The sequence below is a fragment of the Saccopteryx leptura genome, chromosome 1 (assembly GCF_036850995.1).
Source record: "Saccopteryx leptura isolate mSacLep1 chromosome 1, mSacLep1_pri_phased_curated, whole genome shotgun sequence".
In the NCBI taxonomy this organism is placed as follows: Eukaryota; Metazoa; Chordata; class Mammalia; order Chiroptera; family Emballonuridae; genus Saccopteryx; species Saccopteryx leptura.
In genome coordinates this window covers 22,510,397-22,537,408 of record NC_089503.1, presented here as the reverse complement: position 1 = coordinate 22,537,408, position 27,012 = coordinate 22,510,397, and the positions used below count along the sequence as shown (strand labels likewise).

General features: G+C 38.4%; 2 protein-coding genes across 2 annotated transcripts in view; both read right to left on the bottom strand.

Moving 5' to 3' along the window:
• Positions 1-27,012, bottom strand: part of LRRC4C (leucine rich repeat containing 4C) — a 1,251,478-nt gene that overhangs the window by 824,062 nt on the left and 400,404 nt on the right. The window lies entirely within an intron of this gene.
• LOC136388709 (large ribosomal subunit protein eL31-like) lies at positions 26,547-26,924 on the bottom strand. The gene has a single exon (XM_066360529.1). It carries the CDS (start codon positions 26,922-26,924, stop codon positions 26,547-26,549), a length of 378 nt encoding a protein of 125 aa, XP_066216626.1.

The following is a 27,012-nucleotide window of genomic DNA, read 5'->3' as shown; positions in this document are numbered from 1 at the left end:
GATGATTGCGCTAAGTGAAATAAATAAGTCAGAAAGGTAAGTACCATATGATTTCACTCGTAGGTAGAATTAAATGAACTAACAAGCAAAATAGAGACAGACTTATTAGATAGAGAGCTGGCTGATATCTTTGGGGTTGGGGGGAGGTGTTGGGAGGCTGGGTGGAAAGAGTGGAGGGATTGAGCAAAAAAGAAAAAAAAAGAAAAGTTCATGAAAACTGACAGTCTGATTTTTTCTGGAGGAAGAATGGTTGGGGCAGGTGGACAGGGGTATATAAGGGATAGATGGTGATGGCAGGAGACTTGACTTGGGGTGGTGAAACACACAATGCAGTATACATATTCTGTGTTGTAAAATTATGCACCCGAAACCTGTATAATTTTAACAAAAAACTAAAATACTATGAACATGTCAGGAAATACTTAAGGAGATGCTTAGTGTTCAGAACACTCACGCCTGTATTTCTACAGTAGGGCACGGCAGGGAACTGAGGATCATAGGAAAAAGCCATGAACACTCTTCCTTCCCCTGGAACTTCCCATTACAGTGGTTCCAACTTGGCAGATTCTTTATAAAAACTCAAGAATCTGTAAGTGGAGGCAAAAACAATCTACATTTTCAGAGGCAGGAAAGGAAAGCAGTGGATGGAAAATCATTTACGTAAAAAAAGAAAAGATAACTTTTAAAAAGCCACACATATGTCTTACTACAGAAAAAAAAAATCTATTAATTTACACCAATCACCTTAGGACAGTTTTTTCCTAAAGAATAAGGAGAAATCAGACACACATTTCTATACTTCAAATCATGTTAGGTAAGAGTGAAGATAGTGTTTTTCTGGAAAACTAAACAGATGACTTGAAAATGGTTCTACTAGGGGAAGAAAGCCCATTAGCAGGAGTGCTTGTGAACGTGAGAAAACCATGCATTTCTAAATTATCATATCTTATAGATACTGGGTAACTACTAGGAAAGAAAAAAAAAACTGAGAAGCAGAACTGGACTGAATTCCTTAATGACAGATGAAAAATATTCATGTGAACAGATGCCTTCCCATTTGTGATCCTGCTAGAGATAGGTGGTACTTCATTCTTTTACATCTTTCTTTTTTTATAAAAACATGACACTCAGGAGGAATTATTAGAGCATTACCCTAGCAGTGAATCCTAAGGGATGGAAGCTCAGCTCAGCCTTGAGGATGTTGACCACACTCTGTCTATTCACACTAAGTATGATGAATGAACATAGAGAGGTTTTCATCCTGGGGAATCAGAGGGTTCAAGCCATAGCTTCTCTTTTCAAGTTCACTCAGCTCTTTCAAGCGTGTGTGTATTATCAGGAGTACATGTGTTGTCCCCTGTATTAACTATCTTCCAGAAAACACCCTTGACCTTACAACTGTCCAGTAAGAGAATCATTAGATGCCGTGTAATAAACATGTCAATAAAACATAGCTATGTTTGAAGGAACAGGAAGGATTTTCAGCAATGACAACTGCACACAACTCAGAGAGTTTTTTTAGATTAGACCAGTCAGAGGAATGAATGAATAAAGCTGTCTATTTTTTGCTTCAAAGACAAGATCACTTGATATTTCAGCCAGAATTCAAAATCAAGAGAGCCTTTCACTCTTTCTTATACTGAGAACACTTGCTTCTTATGGTGAACAAGAGTAAAAACAAAAAATAAAAACAACTCTCTCTCATGTTTTCATTCCATTATTCATGAAGACCTCTATATTTTGGAGGTTCGGGCAATGTCCAAAGTAAAATAACTGAACAAACTTTTGGGTCAGGATGCTCTCCTAGGCTTTGCTCCCTCTTCCCAACAACTGATAAGCTGGATTTCTGTTTTTTCACTTGATTGGGTGAGAACAAGAGCTTTCATTCAATTTAAGGTTGTAAAGCCTTTCTTTTCACTTGGACCCAAGGTATGGCCTTTGATTGTTTCCAAAGAACAGTTATGAAATCATGCCACAGAGAAACTTCACCCTTTATTAACCTGCTTATAACTGAGCAAGAAAAGAGGGTAGTGCTACTAATAATCAATTTGTTCATTTGTTTATTAACTGAACAATAAGTAATTGTCACCTACCAGGCCCTGATCTAGGCACTGAGGTCAGAGTATTAAATTCTTCTTTTGGCTTTTATATTCTATGTGGAGAGACAGAGACAGAGACAAGATAAGACAAGTCAAAAGAGCTGTGAGGATTTATGATGTGAAATATGAGTGTCAGAAATTACAAAGTGCTCTACATAGAATACTTTCAATATCAAAATTTATTAAGTAGGCAACATGTGAATATACTACATATAATAAGTTATAGAGGGGTATCTTCTCTAAGAAGGCTAGTCACTTGCATAAAATTACAAACATATTCATTTGTATGTTTTCTTTTAATAGAAATCACTTTCAAAATGATACTTCAATCTATGGGTCCAACAATGTCTCCTGTTAAAATAGTCTATATCATGGACCAATAATATTAAAATATATTAAAAGTGTGTTAATTGATTATTCTTCTTATTAATAAGACTGCAAATAGAAAAAAAAGAAAATATTTGCCATTTAACAAAAGAAGTTAGAAAAGGTTTTCTTGTCCCAAATGAAATACACTGATAACAGAAATTACTATAATAATAATAGTTTTTTTAAAAAGACATAATATTTGCTTCGTCCAGAGCACCTTGATTCTGCAAACTGCTTCCTCCTTATTGTCAATTAAACACTTCTACCTCAGCATTAGTCTTTCTTGGAGAATTCAAATTGCAGAAGTACAGCTGTGGGAGCTCAGGTTTCTGCAGCTCTTCCTTGGCAACCTCTTTTGGGAAAAGGAGAGAGCCTTCCTACTCTACATGGTCTGTTTCTCTTCTACAACCCCCAGTAAGTTGACCTGCAGCTCACATAGGACAGCAAGACGCTTCGTTCAACTCTTCTTTCCTTCTTAGGCATCTTTGTTTTCGTTCTCTTTAATCATTTTAAATATTAACAACCTTTGGGAAGGCTGTGCAATTTCTACGTTCTCTTCTGTGACACCAATGCCTGATGACCTTCACATAGACCCTTCTCTGGCAGGTGCCCCAGGTCCTGTAACTCTCTCATCACTTCCCCATGTGAACAAAGCTATTTCCAGCAAGCTATCACAGGAGAAAGGATCTCTCAAATGAACACCTGATTCCTAAGGCAGGCTCTGCATGGCACGTAGTGGAATGTCAAGAGCATGCACCACCTCATCTAAGCATAGCATCGTTTCAACTAGTCTACCAGAGCAGGGTCAATGCATGTCCATTCTCACTGATATTGAGATATTATTTACATACAGTAGAAACTGACCTTTTCAGGTATACACAGCTATAAACGTTGACAGACATAACAAAATAGAATGGAATATTTCTGTCTGTACCCCTAATTTTCTAGTGCCCCTTTATAGTTGATCCCCAACTCCTATCCTTATTTTTTGGCAACTACTGGACTGATTTTGTTCCTACAGATTTGCTTTTTCAAATATGTTATATAAATGGAATTATACAGTCTAAAGTAAGTCAGATCATGCTAGTCCTCAACTTAAACCCTTCTAATGACTTGCTGTTGAATAAAACAACTCTTTAGCAGAGCTTATCAACCCTGCTGCTGTGGGTTGTACTGTGTTTCCAAAAAATATTGAGGAATGACTCCTGCTACCTGTGAATGTGATCTTACTTAGAAACAGGGTCTTTGTATATGAAATTAAGACATATATTAAAATGAGGTCACGCTGAAGTAGGGTGGTTCCATAATTCCATGTTACTGGTGTCTTCATAAGAAGGGAAGAGACACAGAAATAGATACACAAAGAGAACATTATGTGGCCCTGGCTGGTGGCTCAGTGGACAGAGCATGGGCCTGGTATATGGACGTCGTGGGTTCTATTCCCACATAGGAAAAGTGACCATTGGCTTCTCCTTTTACCCTCTCCCCTTTTTCTCTCTCTTCCCCTTTTGCAGTCAGTGGCTCAATTGGTTTGAGCATGGCCCGAGTGCTGAGGATAGCTCTGTTGGAGCACATTACCCTCAGGCACTAAAAATAGTTCAGTACTCGAGGATCAGCCTCAGATAGGAGGGGGTCCAGGTAGATTCCAGTCAAAGCACATGAGGGAGTTTGCCTCATTATCTCCCTTCCTCTCACCTAACAGAAAAAAAGAGAGAGAGAGAGAGAGAACACCATGTGAAGATACACGGAGAGTAGAGTAGAAGCGATCAGAGTTTTGTAGCTTCAAGTCAAGGAATGTCAAGGATTGCCAACAACCATCCAAAGCTAGGAGAAACCATGGCCCAGCCAACACCTTAATTTCAGAGTACTAGCTTCCTAAGTAAGAGAATATATTTCTATTGTTGTAAGCCACCTAGTGTGTAGTAATTATTATGGCAGCCACAGGGAATAAATAAACCTGCCCATCTGCCAACACCAACTCATGACCCATTTCTCTTACTTGGGGACTTCTCCACTGCATGGGCTTTCTTGTTATTCAAAGGCACTGCATTTTTCCCATCTCACATCCTTCACACAAGTTTATTATCCTTTTTCCTCTGTTCTCTGCCTTCTTATAATCTGACTCATTTCTCAAGGCTCAGCTGAAATGTCATTTTCTCTGAGAATAATTCTTTAATCCCTTAAAATGAATTAGGTTGATTTGCATTGCTCTCTGAACTTTTCCTTTGTAGCATTTATTTCAATTCATAATTAAAAATGTGCTGACTTATTTATTTGCCTTTTGTTCCTTACAATGAATATGCATTCTGATGTCCAGATCCATTTTGTTTTGCTACCTATTGTGTGTGTGTGTGTGTGTGTGTGTGTGTGTGTGTGTGTGTGTGTGCATGCACGTGTGCAGATTAGGGAAATTTAATTCATAATCTCCAGCTTTTACTCCTGGAAAGAAAATGTCCAAAAACTGAGGAAGGCCTTATTCTTGAGGTATTCTCTGTCACCTTCATTCTGGTTCTAGAATGTTATCTTTCTCTGCAGTTATCATATAAACAAAAAGGTAAATAAACATAACCCTCCCCTAGATTCCCTTAACACTGGTGAGGCAGAGTAAAATTTTTCCAAGATTTTACCAAACTCAAATGGAATACAAGAAGATTTTAATCCTTTTTGATATTTCATTGATAGAGATTGATACACAAAACTGATACACAAAATGTGAAGTTACCTATCCTATAACTCAAATGTATCCTATAACCAACACTGCAGAGATATTCACTCTATCTCAAGAGACACCCAGCAGGTATGCTTTTTGGAAATGAAGGTAACGCTGTGGTTCACATAAGCAAACTACGATTTCTCCATTGTACATGCCATGATCTGTGCCCTAAAGGCCTTGCTTTCTGTCTAAGATGCAGAACTTGTCTCTAGGTGAATAAGTGAGTATATTTTTATAATACATTCATTCAGGAGTGAGTGTTCTTTTAGAATAGGTCTCTTCTCCATACCATTCAACATAAAGTGGTGATGTTTTTCTCTCACCTCTACATAATAACTTTTATGACAAAATCATAACTACATCATGAACATATAATCTTTTATATAAAAATTTCATATGTACACTCATAAAGGACCTTGAGAATATTAAACTAAGTGTGATAAATAAATCTGAAAAAGCTAAGAACTATATGCTCTCACACATAGTGGGATAAAAAATGGAGGCTCATGGACCTAGATAAAGTGAAGTGGTTACCAGAGGGAGGGGAATGAGGAGTAATGAGGGACAAATATAAGGTGATGGATAATGATTTGACTTGGGGTGATGGGCACAAAGCACAATCAACAGTTCAAATGCTACAGAGATGTTTACCTGAGACCTATGTGTTCTTATGGACTAATATCACTCCATTAAACTTTATTTCTAAATAAAAATAGAAAAAAGTAATAACTTGCTTGCCTTTATTATTATTAAAAAAATTTGAAGGAAATCAACTGTTTTATTTTTTTAATAAAATCCGTAGTGCTAGTAGAGGGCTGAGTACACAGTATATGCTTAGACAGTCCATGTGGACTGAATCAATAATATTATCTTAGGTATCCACAGGAATGCCTTCCTGAGGGTTATGCTATGTTTTATTCTATGATCTCAGAAGGTTATTCATATACATACAAGTGAACTGAAAGCAATTTGTTTTTATGAAAATATATATATAAGATGATAAAGATATAGATCAGGGGTTTCAAACTCGCGGCCCGCGGGCTGCATGAGGCCCGCCGAACAATTTTGTGCGGCCCGCAGACTAATCCACGAAGTTCAAAATATTTTGGATAAAATTAAGTAAAATTAAGTATTTTTCATTTCTCTAGCATCCTAGCTAGATATTAGCTTAATTAACAGCAGTTGTGATGCGAACTACAGTTTCTGGTCGTTTTGTGACACTGAGTAAACTGCATGTACGATTGTGCTTGTTGTACTGATTTTTTTTTGTTTTCAACTGCAGTGAGAAAAGTGTTGCATAACAGTTGCCTTTTGTAGACCTAGTGAGGCCCGCCGAACGGCTGTGATCTTGCTCTGCAGCCCACATGCTGAGTTGAGTTTGAGACCCCTGATATAGATATTTAAGTAGGATATATAGAAGCTGAATATTGAGATGAACATTGTCTGACATTAGGTGCTGAGAGTTTTAGTTCATCCTGACAGCAAAGTCAATCTTTAATATAAGGAAAATTATGAGTGCCCTGGAAACAACCGGATCACAGGTAAGCAAGAAACTATCCTTTGCCCGAACTTTGAGCTAGCTAGATGAAGTGTTCTAAGGGCTACAGAGTGGTCCATGATGCTTGGATAATATATATATATCTCATTATGGGAATTAAACCTACATCAGGTCATTAAGTCATTTGCTAGAACCAAAAACAAACACAATCCCCCCCAAGATATAATAGTACACATCCTGTCTTTATTAAAGTATAATAAAAAAAAGTTTTCTGTATGTCTATAACCCATCAATGGCCACACTAACTTTGGTCTGAAATAATGAATATTTCAAAGGTTGAGAGAAGATGACATTATTTTAACAAAACAACTGATATTTTATTGTGACATTAAAAACATAAACATAACTCTTTTCATTTCCTCAGCTTGATGACCTAGGGCATTTTAGAAGCTATAAATGCATCAAAATGAGGACAGTTTTCTCTTGCCAGAGTAGAAAAATGACAACCTATGTAGGCATGAGTAACCGTAAATTCTCTATGGGCCAGGGGTCAGTGCCAGTGTACTTTCTATCAAGAAATTACTGTAACTCACATTTCTGCATGGAAGAATTTGGATGGAGAAATCAAAGAATCCAAAATTTATATCCTTATTCTACAGTCTAACTAAAACTTAAAATACATTTGATTTACTGAAAGATAAAATGAATGAAAGAAAAAGAGAGAGAACTATTCGGATGAGTAGGAGACAAAGTATCAAGCCTCTGTTCTGCTTTTTTACAGGCTCTGTAAACAGAAATTCAGAAATTGATAGTTATAAAATAAATATGTTAAAACTATAAATAAACATAAATAGTGAAAAACTCTCCTATCCTAAAATAAAGATTATCATATTGGTCAAATCAATATTAACTATATGCAGTTTATATGACACCCCAATATTAAGGTTAAGAATTGACAGATAAGTGAGAATATGAAGAAAACTGGAACAAATATAGAAAGGTATAGTGATATCAGATAAAATCACATCCAATGTAAAAGACCTAAGTGGGTTGAAGAGTGATCTTTTAAAGTTATAACAGTGGAAAAGCTAAATAAAGATATAACAATGTGATGTGCTACGAATGCAAGGGGGTTATGGGGAGGATGGTAGGAAGGAAGGGAGTGAAGAAGAATAAATATATGATACAAGGGTGGAGAATGATTTGACTTTGGGTGATGGGCATACAACACAATCAATAGTTCCAACATTATAGAAATGTTTACCTGAAACCTATGTGCTCTTATTGATCAATGTCATCCCATTAAATATAATTTTCTAAATAAAATTAAAAAAAAAAACATAATGGACAATATTATTAGAAAAAAGTAAAGATATAACAATGAAATGGTATATGTTAGAAAAATAGTTCTAGTGGTATTTTATAAACTCAACCAAAAAGAAGTCTTAGCAAAGCATCCCCTGAATGTCTAGACTTACGGTGTTTAGGGACAATGACAATGATGAGGTTGGAGAAAGGAACTAGAAGAACATTTTAAAACTGTGTTTGCATAGCAATCAGACTCAATTCAGACAGCATGTTAGAACTAAAAACAAACAAACAAACAAAAAAAACAAGTGAAGTTTTCTAAAGATACCTTAAGTCACACTTAACACAGAATGAGAAACTATAACACATTGAGCCATATTGAAAAATATTGTATTAATTGTTAGGTTTGCATGTACTAATTGTAAGGGAGAGGAGATTGTTGACCTGAACAGCAGAAAGAAGAGATTGAAATTTAAAAAGAAAAAAGATACATAAATATTTTATTCTGTTGCCCCCAAATCAGATCTGCTATTCGGGACAAACTGTCCATTGGTCAGTTATCCCCTATTACTCTGTCAAATGCTTAATTTGAATTGACATAAAATTAGCTGAGAAATTAATATTTCTTTCCAATTGGGTTGGATCAATTCTTGAATACTTCAACACTTCTGTTGTGACCATCATTCTAATCACCCACTTTTGGTAAAGTAGAGAGCTCTGTAGGAAAGTCAAACTAGTGTCTAAATCTGGACACTAGCTTATTGGTTCCCTTAAAGCTCTGGATGATGGAATACTGTCACCTTCTCCAGAAGACCAGCACAGGTATATGAACAAGATAAGAAAATGCTCAAATCTGGCCTGACCAGACGGTGGCACAGTGGATAGAGCATTGGACTGGGATGTGGAGGACCCAGGTTCGAGACCCCGAAGTCACCAGCTTAAGCACGGGCTCATCTGGTTTGAGCAAAGCTCACCAGCTTGGACTCAAGATTGCTGGCTTGAGCAAGGGGTCACTCGGTCTGCTATGCCCCCCCCCCGTCAAGGCACATATTAGAAAGCAATTAGTGAACAACTAAGGTGTTGCAACAAAAAACTAATGATTGACCCTGGCTGGTTGGCTCAGTGGTAGAGCACTGGCCTGGCGTGCAGGAGTCCTGGTTCGATTCCCGGCCAGGGCACTCAGGAGAAGCACCCATCTGCTTCTCCACCCCTCCCCCTCTCTTTCCTCTCTGTCTTTTTCTTCCCCTCCCTCAGCCGAGGCTCCATTGGAGCAAAGTTGGCCCTGGTGCTGAGGATGGCTCCATGGCCTCTGCCTCAGGTACTAGAATGGCTCTGGCCACAACAGAGCGACACCCCAGATGGGCAGAGCATCGACCCCTAGTGCGCATGCTGGGTGGATCCTGGTCGGGCACCTGCGGGAGTCTGTCTGACTGCCTCTCCATTTCCAACTTCAGGAAAAAAAAAAAAAGAAAAAGAAAAACTAATGATTGATGCTTCTCATCTCTCTTCATTCCTGTCTGTCTGTCCTTACCTATCCCTCTCTCTGACTCTCTTTTTCATTGTAAAAAAAAAAAAAAAAGAAAAGAAAAGAAAAGAAAAAAAAAAAAGAAAATGCTCACATCTTAGTAAAGGAGTAGCTAAGCAGCTCAAATCAGCAAGAATGACCAGAGGCCTATTTTCAGGACCGAGAGAAACATTTACTTTCTTTCACAGCAACATAAATTTTGCCAGGAAATCTGGTCTTTGTACTATGGTGTCAAGTAGGCTAATCGTGTGCTCATCATCAAACTAATAAAGTAAAAAAGATAACTGAAAGGGTGCAGTAAATGTTATAAATATTAATGTACTGAATCCTCACCATGGTCTTCTGAGACATATCTTTTTTTTTTTTAATTAAGTGACAGGCGAGGAGGCAGAGAGACAGACTTTTGCATGTGCCCCAACCTAGTCATACTGGAGGGTGTTCTGCCCATCTGGGGCATTGGCTCTGTTGCTTGGCAATTGAGCTCTTTCAGCACCTAAGATGAGGCCACAGAGCCATCCTCAGCACCTGTGGCTAACCTGCTTGAACCAATCGAGCCATGGCTGTGGGAGGAGAGAGGGAGAGAGAGAGAAAGAGCAGGGGGAGGGGTGGAGAAGCAGATGGTCGCCTCAGTTGTGTGTCCTGACCGGGAATCAAACCCAGGACTTCCACACACTGGGTTGATACTCTACTGCTGAGCCAACCGGTCAGGGTCTGAGACATATCTTTTGATTCCCATGAGAACATTGTGGACACAGGGCACAAAGAGATCACAGAGCAAGTGGGTGGCAACCCCGGCACCTCCGCAGCAGCATGGCAGATGCTACTGGGCCACTATACTGCACTGCCCATCTTCCTCAGTTCCATTTGGTAGGTGCATTTTTCATTTATTTATACTTCACATCGGTTAGGGTGAGAGCAGTTCCCTGTTTTGTCTACAAAATAAGAAAAAGAAAAATAATTATTATTTTCCTTTGATAATTAGAATCTTTATTTTGCTCATTGCCAGCCTAGTGTTTGCAACATAGAAGGCACTCAGTTTGTATTTTCTCAAAAAAAAAAAAAAGAATAAATCATATCAAATATCTTTTTTTGTTCACCAACAGTCCAGCATGGATCCAACAAGTCTACATCTTAATTAAGGAAGTAAATGTTAGTCTAATCTGACCTAGCCATGTTCGTAGGTGATATTCTATGTGTCCTATTGCTTCATTATAAAATTATAAACTTCTTCCCCCTTTTCTTTTTGATAAACAAAAAACTTAGGAAGGAAGAAAAATGTGTTACTGTCAAAGATGCCAACCCCAGCATCGCTGTATCATATGTCAGTGAGCTCAAAACATAGTGCAACCTTCCATTAGTACAACTTGACCTTGGGAAAATTTATCATTGACTGGTACCAAAGGGATTAGCAAATGCTCCATTTTCTGACTCTGCCTTCAATTACCTTGATGAGCAATTAAAATGATAATTAAAAAACAATCCAAAACTTAGCACTCAGAAGGATATGAAATAATATGCTCACATGTCCTACCACATAGACAACTAATAAAGCCACCAAACAAAGACTGGTTAAAAAGAAGATTTGAATTATCATAATAATTTTAATGTTTATGTATTTTTATGTGTTCACAATGACCCTACCATCTTCCAAATACTTAATATGAACTAGTTCAGTTATGTTATTTATTTATAAGAAAACAACTATTTTATCAAAATAGACAATCAAAGAAAGATGCTATGAATTTTTTCTAAAGATAGGATAATATTTAAATCAGTCAAACTCATTATGGTTAATTAAAATATTGTTAACTTAATTTGCATAATTCTGAGGGCCATGGGGTTTTCACATCTGCTCCTTTAATAACCTAGACTTGGGGCTTTTTATTATTCTTTCACAATCACTCGAGATTGAATTGAAACAGGTTTGAATTATTTAGTTTAGTTTGGTTGGTGCTGCCCTTACAGTCAAGTGCCACTGTGGTGATATTTTTCACTTACAATGTATAAAGATTAAAATATTAATTTAAGCCCTGGCCAGTTGGCTCAGTGGTAGAACATCGGCCTGGCGTGCAGGAGTTCCGGGTTCGATTCCCGGCCAGGGCACACAGGAGAAGCGCCCATCTGCTTCTCCACTCCTCCCCCTCTCCTTCCCTTCTGTCTCTCTCTTCCCATCCCGCAGCCAAGGCTCCATTGAGTAAAGTTGGCCCGGGCACTGAGGATGGCTCTGTGGCCTCTGCCTCAGGTGCTAGAATGGCTCTGGTTGCAATAGAGCATCACCCCAGATGGGCAGAGCATCGCCCCTTGGTGGGTATGCCGGGTGGATCCCGGTCGGGTACATGCGGGAGTCTGACTGCCTCCCCGTTTCCAACTTCAGAAAAAAAATACCAAAAAAATATTAATTTAAAACCAAGAAAGCATATGAGAAGTTAATAGAGAAAATCTATATCTAAAAAAATGGGCTGCATGAAGGAAGGAAATTTTCCTAATCTCTGCTGTTAGCCTAACATCTAAAGAGGTCTGAAACCCAGCTTAGCACAAAGGACATGTTATATGTATGAAACTGATTCACATAATTTTAACCAAGTGTAATCTCTCTTATGAATGTCAGTCTTTAAAATGAAAAAATCATCTGTTTTCTAAATAAACTAAACTTTGCAATGAGAATATAAATATTGAAATCTGTTCTAACCAATCTGGTAACTAACTTGAGCATATTCAGATAACCAAATACCAATGTAATTTTTTTTTAAAGGAACCTATGCTATGGCTGGTTGACTCAGCGGTAGAGTGTAAGCCTGGCATATGGAAGTCCTGGGTTTGATTCCTAGTCAGGACACATAGGAGAAGCGACCATCTGCTTTTCCACCCCCCACCCCTTCTCTCTCTCTCTCTCTCTCTCTCTCTCCTCTCTCTCTCTCTCTCTCTCTCTCTCTCTTTCTCTCTCCCTTTCCCCCTCCTGCAGCTATAGCTTTGTTTGAGCAAGTTGGCCCTGGGTACTGAGGATGATTCCAAAACCTCACTTCAGGCACTAAAATAGCTCGGTTGCTGTGCAACGGAGCAGCACAGATGGGCAGAGCATCACTGAGTAGAGGACTTACCAGCATGATCCTGGTCAGGGCACATATAGGAGTCTGTCTCTGCCTCCTCACCTCTCACTTAAAAAAAAAAAAAAAGAAGAAGAAAAAAAAGAAACCTACAAATATTTGTGAACAGATGGGGCTAAGATTTTGAAATTTTCTTTTAAAAGAGACTTGTGAAAAAAAAATTATTATATTTACCACCCCATTTTATCTCCAAAGGAATGGTTTCTCAACTGGAGTCAATTCATTCTACTTACACTGCCAATCTAGTCCCCACCCCCATATTATTACAATTCCTCTCATTTGTCTCCTTAAATTTTGTCTGACCCTATCTTACTTTTTCCTCCAGAATGTTAACTCCCTTTCCAAAACAAATTATTTCTATTATTTAAAACAGTCTCTGAGATAGCTATGCAATGGGGCCAAGTCCAAATTCTTTAAGAGGCTATTTCAAACTTTTTATTTATTTATTTTTAATAGGCCTTTAACTCTACCAATCTTTTTCCACATCCTAGTTGCTAATAGGCTAAATTATTTTTCCTTCCTGAATCTCAGTTCATGTGGTCCTTTCAGCTTGGAATGTTTTTTTTTTTCCTTTTCTAGATATACTTATATATTAGCTAATATTTGGATGTGAAATAAGTTATCATTTCACAACAGTTGATTTATTTTATGAGATGAAAAAGATCCTCCGCTGATGGGAATAGAAAAGACCTGGAATTGACATAAGCTTATGAAAGGAATTTATAACGTATCACATTATTAGGGTCAGCATCACACATATAATGTATCATATTTAGGTATACATGTTTGTATATGAAATATACTGCTAAGATATACAGTGTGTCCATAAAGTCATGGTGCACTTTTGACCGGTCACAAGAAAGCAGCAAAAGACGACAGAAATGTGAAATCTGCACCAAATAAAAGGAAAACTCTCCCAGTTTCATACCTATTCAGTGCAGTTTGATGTGGGCTCATGCACAGATTTTTTAGGGCTCCTTAGGTAGCTATCCCGTATAGCCTCTACAGACTCGTCACTGACTGATGGCCTACCAGAACGGGGTTTCTCCACCAAACAGCAGGTTTCCTTCAACTGCTTATCCCACCGAATAATGTTATGTGGTGGCGCTTCATTATAAATGCGCCGATATTCACGTTGCACTTTGGTCATGGATTCAAATTTAGCGAGCCACAGAACACACTGAACTTTCCTCTGTACCGTCCACATCTCAACTGGCATGGCCGTGGGCTGCTCCGCTGTATACACGGTGTTACGTCATCATCTGTGTATGTGCACATGCTGCCCCATCATCCTACAGAAATTGGGAGGGTTTTCTTTTAATTTGGTGCAGATTTCACATTTCTATCATCTTTTGTTGCTTTCCTGTGACCAGTCAAAAGTGCACCATGACTTTACGGACACACTGTACTTTACCATTGAACTCTTTATTTTATCTTAAAGAAATATTAACTTAGAAATGATTTGTGAAATGGACACAAAGCCTATTTTTGGTAGTACGACACCAGCAAACCAGTAAATTACATCACAATTGAATACCCACGTTGACAAAGCAGCAGATTCTACAGGCGGGAGCACTTTTGTGAACCACAGAGTGGAAGTGTCAACTCAAATACCTGCAGGAGTACTCACTGAGTACAGGCAGTCTGTATGAGTGGCAGCTGGTGGTAAATGGCCGGTGTGCTTATATAGGGGTAATAATACCTGCCTATTTTATGTCCTTTAAAACACTGTGTGGGCCCCTCAAACATTCAGGCAAAATATGTTCTGAGCAGGTGTACTCCTCAGCAAACGCAGGCTTGAGGCCACTGCCTTTAGCGTGTTCATTCAGGCCGCTACCGTTTTTTAGCTGTAGCTTTCTGTGGTAAGTGTGCTGCCTATTCAGAGGAAGCACACAAGACAATTTTGAATATAACTGTATTTACAAATTATAATGATCAAATCATTTAATAGTAACACACAGTACCTTGACTCATTTATCCTCATAATAAGATTAGCTTTGGTAAGACTATCCCACAGCTCCTGTCAGTGACTCAGTGCAACAAATGTTTATTAAATATCTACTGTCTCTAGAATTGGTTTGGTACCTGGGGATTAGAAGATAAATGAAACCTGATCTCTGCAGTTATGATGCTTATAAAAACAGTTGAAGAGACCACTATAAACAGGCAATTTCAATACACAATATTATAGATCATCATAAAGATTTAATACATGTTTGTGAAAAAAATAGGTGAGTGAATAATCAAAACAATAAATGATGTAATTGTGGATGGGGTGCTCTGGGAACCCAGAGGGACTCCAACCCAAGCTTGGTGGAAAGCAGCAGATAAAATAGGCTCCTGGGAGATGAATATTCTTGAGAATAAGTAGAAATTTGCCAAGATAAAAAGTAAATTTTGGTTCTGACTGGTAGTGGTGCACTGGATAGAGAGTCAACCTGGGACACAGAGGTCCCAGGTTCAAAATCCTGAGGTCTCTGGTTTGAGTGCAGGCTTGCTGGTTTGAGCGTGGGATCATTGATATAATCCCATGGTCACTGGCTTGAACTCAAAGGTTTCTGGCTTAAAGCCTAATGTAACTGGCTTGTGCAAGGGGTCACTGGCTCCGCTGGAGCCCCTTAGACAAGGCACTTATGAGAAGTAATCAATGAAAAACTAAAGTGCCGAAACTACAAGTTGATGCTTCTCATCTCTCTCCCTTTCTCTCTCTCTCTCATAAAACAATACAAAATAAAAAATATGTAAATCTTGGGACCTGGAAGGGGGGGAAATATAAAGGTAACAATATCAAAAAATATAACTCGGTATGTATTTTATGCAACTCAATGATCATTAAGTCTATTTAAATTTCCATATATCATAAGGATTGTAAAATTGTACATAAATAATTTATCAATAAGGATCTATTAATGCTGTTAATTTAAAATATGGAAGGCACAGCAGTAGAAAATGAGGCAGAGTTGTGCAGAAAACAATAGGATACACTAAAACTTTTAATTTATTATTTTTGTACGTTGAGCTGTGCTAGTCATTTGGCAATTCCTCAAGAAAAATGAGTTAAAATATTGAGCCTACAGGAGAAAACAGGTGAGTCATTCAGGGCAAGCAACTTCAAAAGGAATCCTCAAGGCTTCTGAAATATTGCATTTGATCATGTTCAATTCTGTATCTTAACTCTCAATGATACCCTTAGGGATTGACCCTCTTACGCTATATCAAAAGCCTAGACAGAATTGCAGGAGGAAGTTTTTCACGATACCAAAAACGCTGTGTAAATCCCCAATCAATAGTCATAGAAAACATTAAAGTGACACTCACTCTACCTCACCATCAAACATCACCACAACAGCAAGAATATACAGATTGAAGAATTACCATTAAACCCCTTAGGAAACCAGTCAAATATTAAACCCAATTTTCTATTATTATACATGATTTCAAAATAAATGTCTTGCTTAAATTCTGTTTGCATATGAGTACTTGGAATAAGATTGACCAAAGTGAGTGTGTGTGTGTGTGTGTGTGTGTGTGTGTGTGAAAGAGAGAGAGGGAGAGAGAGAGAGAGAGAGAGAGAGAGGGAGAAAGAGAGAGAAAAAGAACATTTCTAGGGATATAAACTCATAAATACTTTTATATAAATTCATATATACATATAACTCTCATTTCATATGACAGTAGCTATTATGTTTAAACACATTTATAAAAATACATTGGCATTCCTAAACTTTCCCTACTTTGAAAATCCTATGCTGTTCTGTTGCTTTTTCCTGATCTCATTTTAATTGGTCCTGCTAAAGAAAATGTAACATGCATTGGGATAAATTACCAATGCTGAACTTTGTCCAAGAGATGGTCCAAACCAAGTAGTTTTTAAGAAAACATGTTACTACTTTTCACAAACTTGCTTAGTGCTGAAGGCCTCTCTACCAAAATTTGGCACTTTTAGAACTGATTAGTAGGAATTTGTACAGCGTGGCTGAAGAGGCCAAGGGTCCGGTAATAGGCCACAGTCATGGCAGAAGCCACCTGCTACTCTTCTGGATATCAACACTACCACCATCCTGGTTTTACTCTGGAATGTAAAATCTCTGGGCTGTGAACATGTCACTTCATCTCTGCACTGCAAGCAGAATTTCATGCCTACACTATTGTTGGAATCCACTATGCCTTTGCTAAATAAATAAGGAAGTATTGAATGCTTTAGAGATTACATGGAGCTGCTTGTGTATGGTACTTCATTTAATTTATAAAACAAACTTTCTAGGGTTGATTATTCAAACATGAGAAAAAAGTGGCTCAGAGTTCAAACAACTTGTCAAGTTTACACAGCTAACAAAGTATAGATTTGACATCATCACTGGGGCCCTCTGGATATATTCCTCTGCCAGTCACAGCAGTTTGCCACAAAACAAATCATTCTTGGTCTCTCTTTATAACCTAAATGAGCTCAGTAATGGGCTTGCTGGGTGCTCACTAAATCCACTGGGAAGAGGGGAAAAAACTCAAACCAAGTAAAATTGTGACTCAGGTATCCATTGGCTGTAAAGATGCACCCCAGTTTAGAAGACTCGTGGTATTCCATGGAGCTATGGTCCACAAAAGGCAGAATAAGTTGGGTTGCCATCTATTCTAAGGAGACTGCTCTGGTCATGGAAGCATGCCAGTAGCCATCCTGAGCAAATGTGATGCTGGCAATTTGTACCATCATCACTTCAGTTAGCAAAGTACATCAACTTAGAGAGAAAACCCATGATTTCAGGAAATCTCCTTGTGGGCAAAATAGTTCAAGGATCAGGTAGGTTGTCCGATTCCCAGTTAAAATGGGTTCAAGGAAAATCTCTATTTTCTTCCAGCGGAGATCAAGGAACTAAACACACGCACACATACACACACACACACACACATGCACACACACACGCACACACATGCACACACACATGCACACACACGCACACACACGCACATACACACATGCACACACAACCTACGCACCTGAGATGTACAATGGGGGTTTTGCAGAATGCCACAGCTTGATGGTCCTATAAGTGTCTGGGAGTTCAATCTAGTTTCAAAAATCCAAAGCCTCGGCAGCAGATTAATTCCAGAATCTTTGGTGGGGTAGCATGGGATATTTCAAAATGAATATTAAGCTATAAAATATCCCCTAATTTTCCTGAGCAGTGTAAGTAAGGCTTGATTCTTAGTCAAGACGCTGTGGAGCTGGAGCTTCAGGTTGAAGTGAAATGTATCACACTTCTGGGGAGCAACTCATCCTGTTAAATTTTTTTCATTCTCTATCATGCAATTAACACTTAGTTTATTATAGTGTAATCCCTAGAACAGACTTGAACATTTTGCTCCAAACTGAAAATTTCTTGTAAAGTTTCAAGGGTTTGAAATAGCAAGGTTTGGCTGAAACCTTCAACTATAGTTGGTTCTCTTAAGTCTATTTGTTTAAGATGTCATTATGATAAATATTGTGTCATCAAATTTGTGGTATTGACTGCTATTATTAGAATCCTTGAAACACTTCAGTATAATTTCCCCACATATAGTTATTAATAGGTCTGACAGGTTTAATGCCACTTTATAGTACAAATATTAAATTGAAAAAAACCCATGAAGAAAACCCAAATCTTATCACTCAATATATATTATAGATGTTACCTACCATGTATTAACTAAAAAAAATAATTAAAAAAATATTACAATATATTATGATAAATTTTCACATCGGGATTATAATATAAATTAGTTATGGTTAATGAATTTGCTTTATTCATGTAAATTATTTATTAAAATATTATTAAGTTAATTTATAAAGTAAACCATTAAATTATCACCATTCCGCCACAGTCAACATATAGATGAAGCATCATTTTTCATACACATTAACATTTTAGCAAATCCATTTCCTGTCCTTTGGACTAAATACACACACACACACACACTTGCTTGGTGCCATGAAATGTTACCAAAACACTTTTTTAAAACAGAAGGATCTAGTTTTGATGCATTTAATTGCTGGTCTCTGTCCTCAATCAAAGCTGAATTCTTATAATTATGCCGTCAACGTAGGGCCAGTAGATGAATGAGAGAGCAAGGCCTAGCTGGATTGTTACACTTGCTTAGGCCTTCATGGAGATTATTAAGAAAAAAGAATTCGGGGTCATTTCAGAGGCTAATTACAGTGAAATTGGTCTGAAAAAATTAGAACATGAGAGGAGGAAATAAACTTGCAAACCTAAATATCAAATAATGAGCTACATTACTAGAGTCTCTGGTAAGATTAAACACTGACCAGACAGAGAACATAGGCGAAGTAAGACACTAGTCCATTAGGAAAGGGGTCAGAGCATGGACAGTCATGATGATAAGGGACAGTCACAGGTAAGGGACAGTCACAGGTAAGGGAAAGGACAGAGCTGGGATACGACAACCACTGTGCCATTACCCTGGTTTCCCTGGGACTTCCTTGGTTTAGCACTAAAAGTGTTGAAGGTTGTCCAGGTTGTCACTCACTCTCCTCTTTCTAATATTTTGGTGGTTTAACACTTAATAGACAATACATCAGAGCTCAATTATTCCTCAACTTCACCCTTTTGTTTATGACTAAAGAAGAGCCAGCTCTGAAAACTACATCTGGCCACCACGGGTATAAATATAATTATTTCTAATATGGTACCTGTAATTCTGATTTTTTTAAAAAATCTAAAAAAGTTGATATAGGCTTTAAATCCCCCTGCTCCTTGGATTCCAGTCAGTTGCCATTGTAACAGTGCAAATTACAGCATAGCAATCAGGCAGGGAAGCTTACTCAGGCTTCAGCCTCTGGTCAGAGGTGGCTCACAGAGGAAGAAAGAGCAAATGCAGGCTCCAAGCACAGTTTGTAGTTAGTTACTGATCCAATGCTTTCAAAGCAGAAGTAGCAGAAAGACAAGAGAAGCAAAGAGAAGCAAGCGTGCACGCGCGCGCGTGCACACACACACACACACACACACACACACACAAGCACACACATCTAGGACAAAACCAGCTTTAATTCTGTTGAGGGGGAGCAGGTCCCAAAGGTTTTCACTGATCTTCTCTTTATTTTTATATAAATCCCTGTAAGCCAGCTAATCCTTTTAATTTCCCTAACCTCACTTACATCTCCAATGCTAATTTCCCTCCAGGTTCTGGAATCCCTGGGTGAGGTACTGCCTTCATCTTGTTCCTCTTTTATTTGCCTTCCCCCAGCCTTCTAAGTTCAGCTAGAAGCTTCCTGCCGCCCACCGCTCAGCCTGACACCAACCCACACTCTACAAGGTGAGGGTGGCATGCTCCGTGGGAGGGGATCAAAAAGAAAAGCTAATGAAAGGATTGAAATCTACCTTTGGCCGCATGGACATTTGAAGGTTGTCGCTAGCGACCTTACATACTTCAAGTGTTCTGGAAAACAAGATGAAATAATATGGATTTACTCACATAAACTGGAAACATGAAGGGAACGTTCACACTCACACACACACGGACACACACACACACACATATTCCTTGTACATGAAAAAATCCCATTCTCAAATACTGTTTTAGTTCTAATGTGTAGAGCAGAAGTGAAATAAGACAAATTCAACTGCAGTCTTGAATTCAAACATACACTATCAGTATTATAATATGAATGAAGCTTGAATCCAAGGTTGCTAGCTTGAGCAAGGAGTCACTTGGTCTGCAGTAGCCCCCAGGTCAAGGCACATATGAGAAAGCAGTCAATGAACAACTAAGGTGCCGCAATGAAGAATTAATGCTTCTCATCCCTCTCCCTTCCTGTTTGTCCCTATCTGTCCCTCTCTCTGTCTCTGTCACACACACACAAAAAATGAATACATTGATATTTTCAATACTTTTTTTGTAGAATAATCTGTGTATGTACTACTACTATTATGAAGATTCTGGCCAGAAGATTCTCTATTTGCAACTACTAGGGACACAGCACACTATGGAGCAGTGAAAGGAAAGAATGGGAGTTGAAGACAATCCCCATTTTACTCTTAAGTGTTTCTCCATAAAGTTTCACAGAACAGCAGGTGCATGAGTCCCTCTCCAGTTCTACCACCAAATCAACAGCAATCTAACACAGACTGTGGACTGGACAATCAGGAATTACTGTACATTTCTAGAGCTATCATCTGGGTGTATGCCATGTAACGTTGGTTAACATGACAGATATTCAGCAACGCTTCACAGGACATTTTTTTTTATTCCCTATATTACTAAGTGGTTTTTCAACACAAACATCTGCATGAACTCTCTTGTCTTTTGTAGATAAAACACCTGTGGTAAGTTCAGGGATAATATATATTCTTGCATTCATCCTTGTACTATTTACTTTGTACAAGTATTTTTTGGCTTTCTCTTGACGTACCAGGAATTCTGCCGGCTCTGGGCCTGCTCTCCCACCTGCCAGCAGTTTGCTGGAGTGGAGCTCTGACTCTCCTGTAGGAGGGGTCATGCGGCCTTCTCCTTGCCACAGGGCTCACTGCTACCTGTCATTTCACACCAGGCCTCTGTTACTCCTTTGACTTCCTGGTCATGCTTTCTGTTTGTGTGAAAAAGGAATTGAATTGGTTTGGAGAGGTGTACTTGGTGGCTCACTCTATCTGTGTAGTCACAATAGGTTTTATTAGATACTTAATTCCTTGGGCATTTTATAGAAAACCAAATACTGTGCATATGTGGCTTTTTTTCCAGAAATGGTTTCATCAAATTTTCAAAAGCATCTGCATCTCAAAAATATAAAAACCATGAGATTAGGCAGACTGTCAGTAAGCAAGTACCTACTGGCTAGCTTTCTATGTAGAGTGTTGAATCGGATCCTTCAAATCTGAAATTTCTTAAATCCTGTTTGTAGGTATTCACATGCTCACACTGATTTTAATAAAGACTTTGCATATAGCAAAGAAGGAATCAAAGGTTCAGGGGAATACAGACTTAGTTCAGCATCATGCTTAAAACTGAATGGCTGGCCCTGGCTGGTTTTCTCAGTGGATAGAGCACCAGCCTGGTGTATAGACATCCTGGGTTCGATTCCCAGTCAGGGCACACAAGAGAAGTGACCATCTGCTTCTCTCCCTCTTCCCCTTATGCAGCCAGTGGCTCAACTGGTTTGAGCATTAGCCCTGGTTGCCGAGGAGAGCTCAGATTGTTCCAAGTGTCAGCCCCAGGCGCTAAAAATAGTTCAGTGGATTTGAGCATTGTTCCCAGATGGGGTTGCTGGGTAGATCCCAGTTGGAGTGCTTGCGGAAGTCTGTCTCTCTATCTCCTATACTCTCACTTAAAAAAAATAAAAATGAATGCCTCTCTGTCAATATCATGTCTCAACTGGAGTACGTTTCACTGTTATAGTTCTCTTGGATTCTGCTCTCTGCTGATTAGACTACTCGACCTTCTACTTTAGCCAAGAAAAAGGAGTTCAAGTGAAAAGAAAGACTGCAGGCTTGTGATAAAAGACTTCCCACCCTGAAACTGAAAGTATGGGAACAGCTTGCCACCTTCTTTCTAAACACCTCCACTTTATACAAAGTGTGACATTTTTGAAAATCAAAGGGTTTAATATTGACTCAACTCAATCCAAAGTATTCCATCTGATTAAATATACAAGAACTTTCTTTGGCATTTAATGACCCTTGAAGCAAGACTAAATCTTATAAGAAGCTGGAGCCTCTCCATTGTTTAAAATCTCTTTCTGTTTGTTTTGAATTTTTTAGAGAGAGCTACACATGCCCCAGAACAGCTCTTTCTCTGATATAATCACACCAGGTGTTTCCAGGAAGATACATTAAAACTAAAAGTTTTAACTCACTAAGAAGATTGTTGTTAAAAGGAATTTGTCTCAGCCTGACTGGGTGGTGGCGCAGTGGATAGAGCGTCGGACTGGGACGAGGAGGACTCAAATTCAAGACCCCGAGCTCCCCAGCTTAAGCGTGGGCTCATCTGGTTTGAGCAAAGCTCACCAGCTTGGACCCAAGGTCGCTGGCTCGAGCAAGGGGTTACTCAGTCTGCTGAAGGCCCGCTGTCAAGGCACATATGAGAAAGCAATCAATGAACAACTAAAGTGCCACAATGAAAAACTGATGATTGATGCTTCTCATCTCTCTCCTCTCCTGTCTGTCCCTGTCTATCCCTCTCTCTGACTCTCTCTCTGTCTCTGTAGAAAAAGAAAAAAAAAATTAATTTGTCTTAGGATTCAAGAGGACATCTGAGAAATGATGTGCTTTCTGGAAGACTATATTAATTATGTTTTGAGAAATGAGAACCACCCTCTTTGAAACACTTTCTTATAGGCAGAACCCACACTGGTTCAGTTTTCTGCACAGGGAGGTATATGTTGCTCCCAAACTGCAGAATTATAATGGGGACTTCTTACCAAGAATGCCTACTGTTAATGATGCCAACCGATCTGAGGGAGAGGGAGGAAGAAGATTTAAAAAATAGTCCAAGGAGCTTATTTTTAATGGAATTAAAGACACCTTTTGAGAATTATTGGGAAAGAAAACTTAAGAATTAGAAAAAAACAAAATATGCAAAAGTTCTGATCTACACCCATACTGGATTTGCAGACCATATATGTGTATGTGTGTATATGCACACACACACACACACACAAGTTCAGAAAGTATGATGAATGACTCACGGTTTTGTTCCATTCTTAAAGCTTGGAAATTGTTTATCATAAAGGAGCTATCTGTAATAATAAAATAGAATTGGATAGCACTGTAGATTTTACAAGGCATTATCAATACTTTATGTCATCTTGCATTCAAGCTGAGAGAAGACAGTCAGTAAGTGGATGTATTATAACCCCAGATCAGATCAGATACACACACACACACACACACACGAGTACCACACACACTCATATATACCTGAATATGTACACAGACACTCTCACATACTTGCACAGTTGCATTCAACATTCACACATGCTCACAATTTTATATGTGTATAGACTCACAAATATGATTATACACACAATATAATCACATATATAACTTTCAGAAATATATGGGTTTAATTTGTTGGCCTTTTACAACTGCACTAGGTTAAAAAAATGAATGGCTCAAATCAAAATATGCTGACAAAAATTTATCCACGTAAATTCTCTAGTACAGTTGTCCCCAACCTTTTTTGGGCCACGGACCAGTTTAATGTCAGAAAATATTTTCACAGACTGGCCTTTAGGGTGGGACGGATAAATGTATCACGTGACCGAGACAAGCGTCAAGAGCGAGTCTTAGACGGATGTAACAGAGGGAATCTGGTCATTTTTTAAAAAAGAAAACATGATTCAGACAAATATAAATAAAACAGAAATAATGTAAGTTATTTATTCTTTCTCTGTGGACTGGTACCAAATGGCCCATGAACTGGTATCGATCCGCGGCCCAGGGGTTGGGAAACACTGCTCTAGTACACATCCCAGAACCAAAGAAAAGAAAGGAAGAAAAAGAGCTGCCATGTCTTTCCAACTAAAAAGGTTTGCAATTCTAAGAGCTTGTTTCTTTCAACCTTTCTGTGCTTTGAATGTCTCCTCTTTTGATAAAAGACAGGCTACTTGCTCCAGGATGATAACTCTTTTAAGAGAGAGCAAACCCATTGGAATTCTAAAGCACCTAGGTCCTGAACTGCCATTTCAATGCCTGGAAACAGGCAAAGACCTTCAATGGAATCAGGATGCAGGGGTAGCACCCTAGACAACATAGATATGTCAAAAGGCCTGTCAGCGGATGTGATGACCAATAGCCCAAATCTGACCTCTGAGTCCTTCTACAGGCATCTCACTTTATGTCCCTTCATAAAACAAAATGTAAAATTTTAAGTTACTTAACTTAAAACTCAGAGCAAAAATGAGCCACATGGAGAGACCATAAGGAGAGTAGGTGGAAAGATTAAAATTGAAGCATAATTCTCTGTCGAATGCACATCTCCTTCCTGCTACTCTGCTCTCTGCACCTCCCTCCAGCTCCCTTTCTCATCGCCCTCTCTCTAATATTTCTCTGTGGTTCACCCACATCGTTTTTCTCTTAGACCTTCAGGGAGCTGTGCTGGGTAATGCAATCTCCAGTTTGCTAATGGGCAATGGAAGAGGAGTCGGAGATGCATGCTGACCCATATTTCACATGTTAATTTGTGTCAGTATCAGGAATACCTCTTTCTGTTGTTGAAGGTTTTTACCCTGAGTGAAATAATAGCTTAAAAAAACCTCAGACAAATTATGGACACAAATGACTTGTAATAAATGAGCACCCATCTCTCAGTTCTTACCACATGAAAAGACATTTATCTTGCTCTAATTGGCATGGATGGTAATAGTCAGCCATGAGACAATGAACTAGATTAAAGAGGTCCCTGGTTTGCACCTTTGCCTTCCAATAAACTATTGCCACCTGTGTTTTGTTTGTTTTTTTTGTTTGTTTGTTTCTCTGTTTTATGCAAGCCTCATAAAACCCAAAATGGTGATATAGAATGGACCCTTTCAGTAGGATGAGAAGGGATATAAAGAAAGGGATTTATTTGGGGCTATTTGATTTGATAGTGTTGAATTCTCTTTCTTCTTATATTTCTGCAGTGTTTGAAATGGACAAGGGAGAACCTGATGTTCTAAGGTTGACTGGGATCCTAAAACAGACACGTCCTAGTAAATGACACTCAAATTCTCTTGATTCTTGCATTTTATGACCTTGGACCAATGCCTGGAAAGACTATATAGTTGAATTATAAGTAGCACTTTCTTTAACCCCAAGATGTGGATATAGCAAGGGCATTCCATTAATTGAAAACATTGTCACTCCTGTTCTTCAAGTTTGCTGTATAAAGAAGTTTATATCAAACCTCGCTATTCCCACTTGCCTTCCAAGTCAGTAGTAAGAGCTAATGTTCCAGTCCTTATGCTACATCAGGCTAAGTGAGTTGCATGCATTATCAAGGTCTGTCACACCTCCAGAATACCCAGTCATTCTTATGCCCATTTTACAGATGAGAAAACAGGCTCAGGGAAATTAAACAAATTACCCGAGTTTATACAGTTCACAGGTAATCAAATGAGCTATCATACCCACAGTTGTCTAACACTATACTATCGACTTGAAGAATTTTTTTACCACCATGATATTAAAGAGGCAAAGTCATATACACTAAACAATCAAGTATGACAAATAATTTATATTACTAGTAGGCATTTCTCAGTGTTATACAGTTTCCATGGAATGTTACCTATTTCTCACCTCAACCACAACCACTAGGAATAATAAATAAGGTTTTATAATCCTCATTTGATGGATGAGAACCATGAAATAACAGGTCAAATGACTTTCCAAAAATCATACAACATATATATAACTCTCCACCTGTATCATCTCATACATACAATGTTATCCAGTAGAAAGAAAACTATATTTTGAAGACCTGGCCAGGTTGCTCAATGAATAGAGTATTTTCCCAGTGCCCCAAGGTTGCCAGTTTGATCCCCAGTTGGGGAACATATAAGAAGCAACCAATGATTGCACAACTGAGTGGAACAATAAGGTGATGCTTCTCTCTCTCTTCTTCCCCTCAAATCAGTGGAAAAATTTAAAAACAAGAAAGAATATTACATTTTGATAGTCTGTGAACTGTCATCAACTCTGTGGATGAGATCTTTTGTAAATGTTACTTGTCTTCGGGAAGAATTGAGGTAGATGATATGAATAATAATGTTATTGGTGGTACTTTATGTATTGCAAGAGGATGAATATACATTTTAGTAAAAAAGGAAATAATTGAATAACAATTTTGCACCATGTCACAGTGGTGGAAGAAACAATATTAGTATCGAAAATAAAGCAAATTTTTTGGTGTGAATAAAGATAAGATTTTTTTTTGCAGTTTTATTACTTTATTTAACTATTAGCAGTTAGTTCTCATCCACATTAACTGTTGGTAAATATTTTAAAGTGGTGACAGATATATAAGTGTCCAATGTATAGAGCTTGTTTGGTGAACCTTCATCCTCATTTTGTTTTCTGGACAGCCATACCCCGATACCATATGGGGCATTTCTTATTTTTTTGGTCCAGACAACTTTGGTGAGCTTAGTGCCAATGTGTACATCTGGAGTTCCCATCTCCTTCATAGCAAGTTTGCAGATCTCTCTCAGTGCCTGAGGGGCATACTTCTTGACACTCAGTCCATGGATGCTCTTGTGGATGTTGATGGTGTTTTCTCTGATCACTGCCTCACTGATGGCAGAACAGCCCTCCTTCTTCTTGCCACTCTTCTTTAAGGGGGCCATTATGCTGAGACAGAGCACAGGGTACTGTGAGAGTGGGAAAGCAGGGTTGCCAGGATAATGTTTTAGCCAAAGAATCCATCAGAATAAT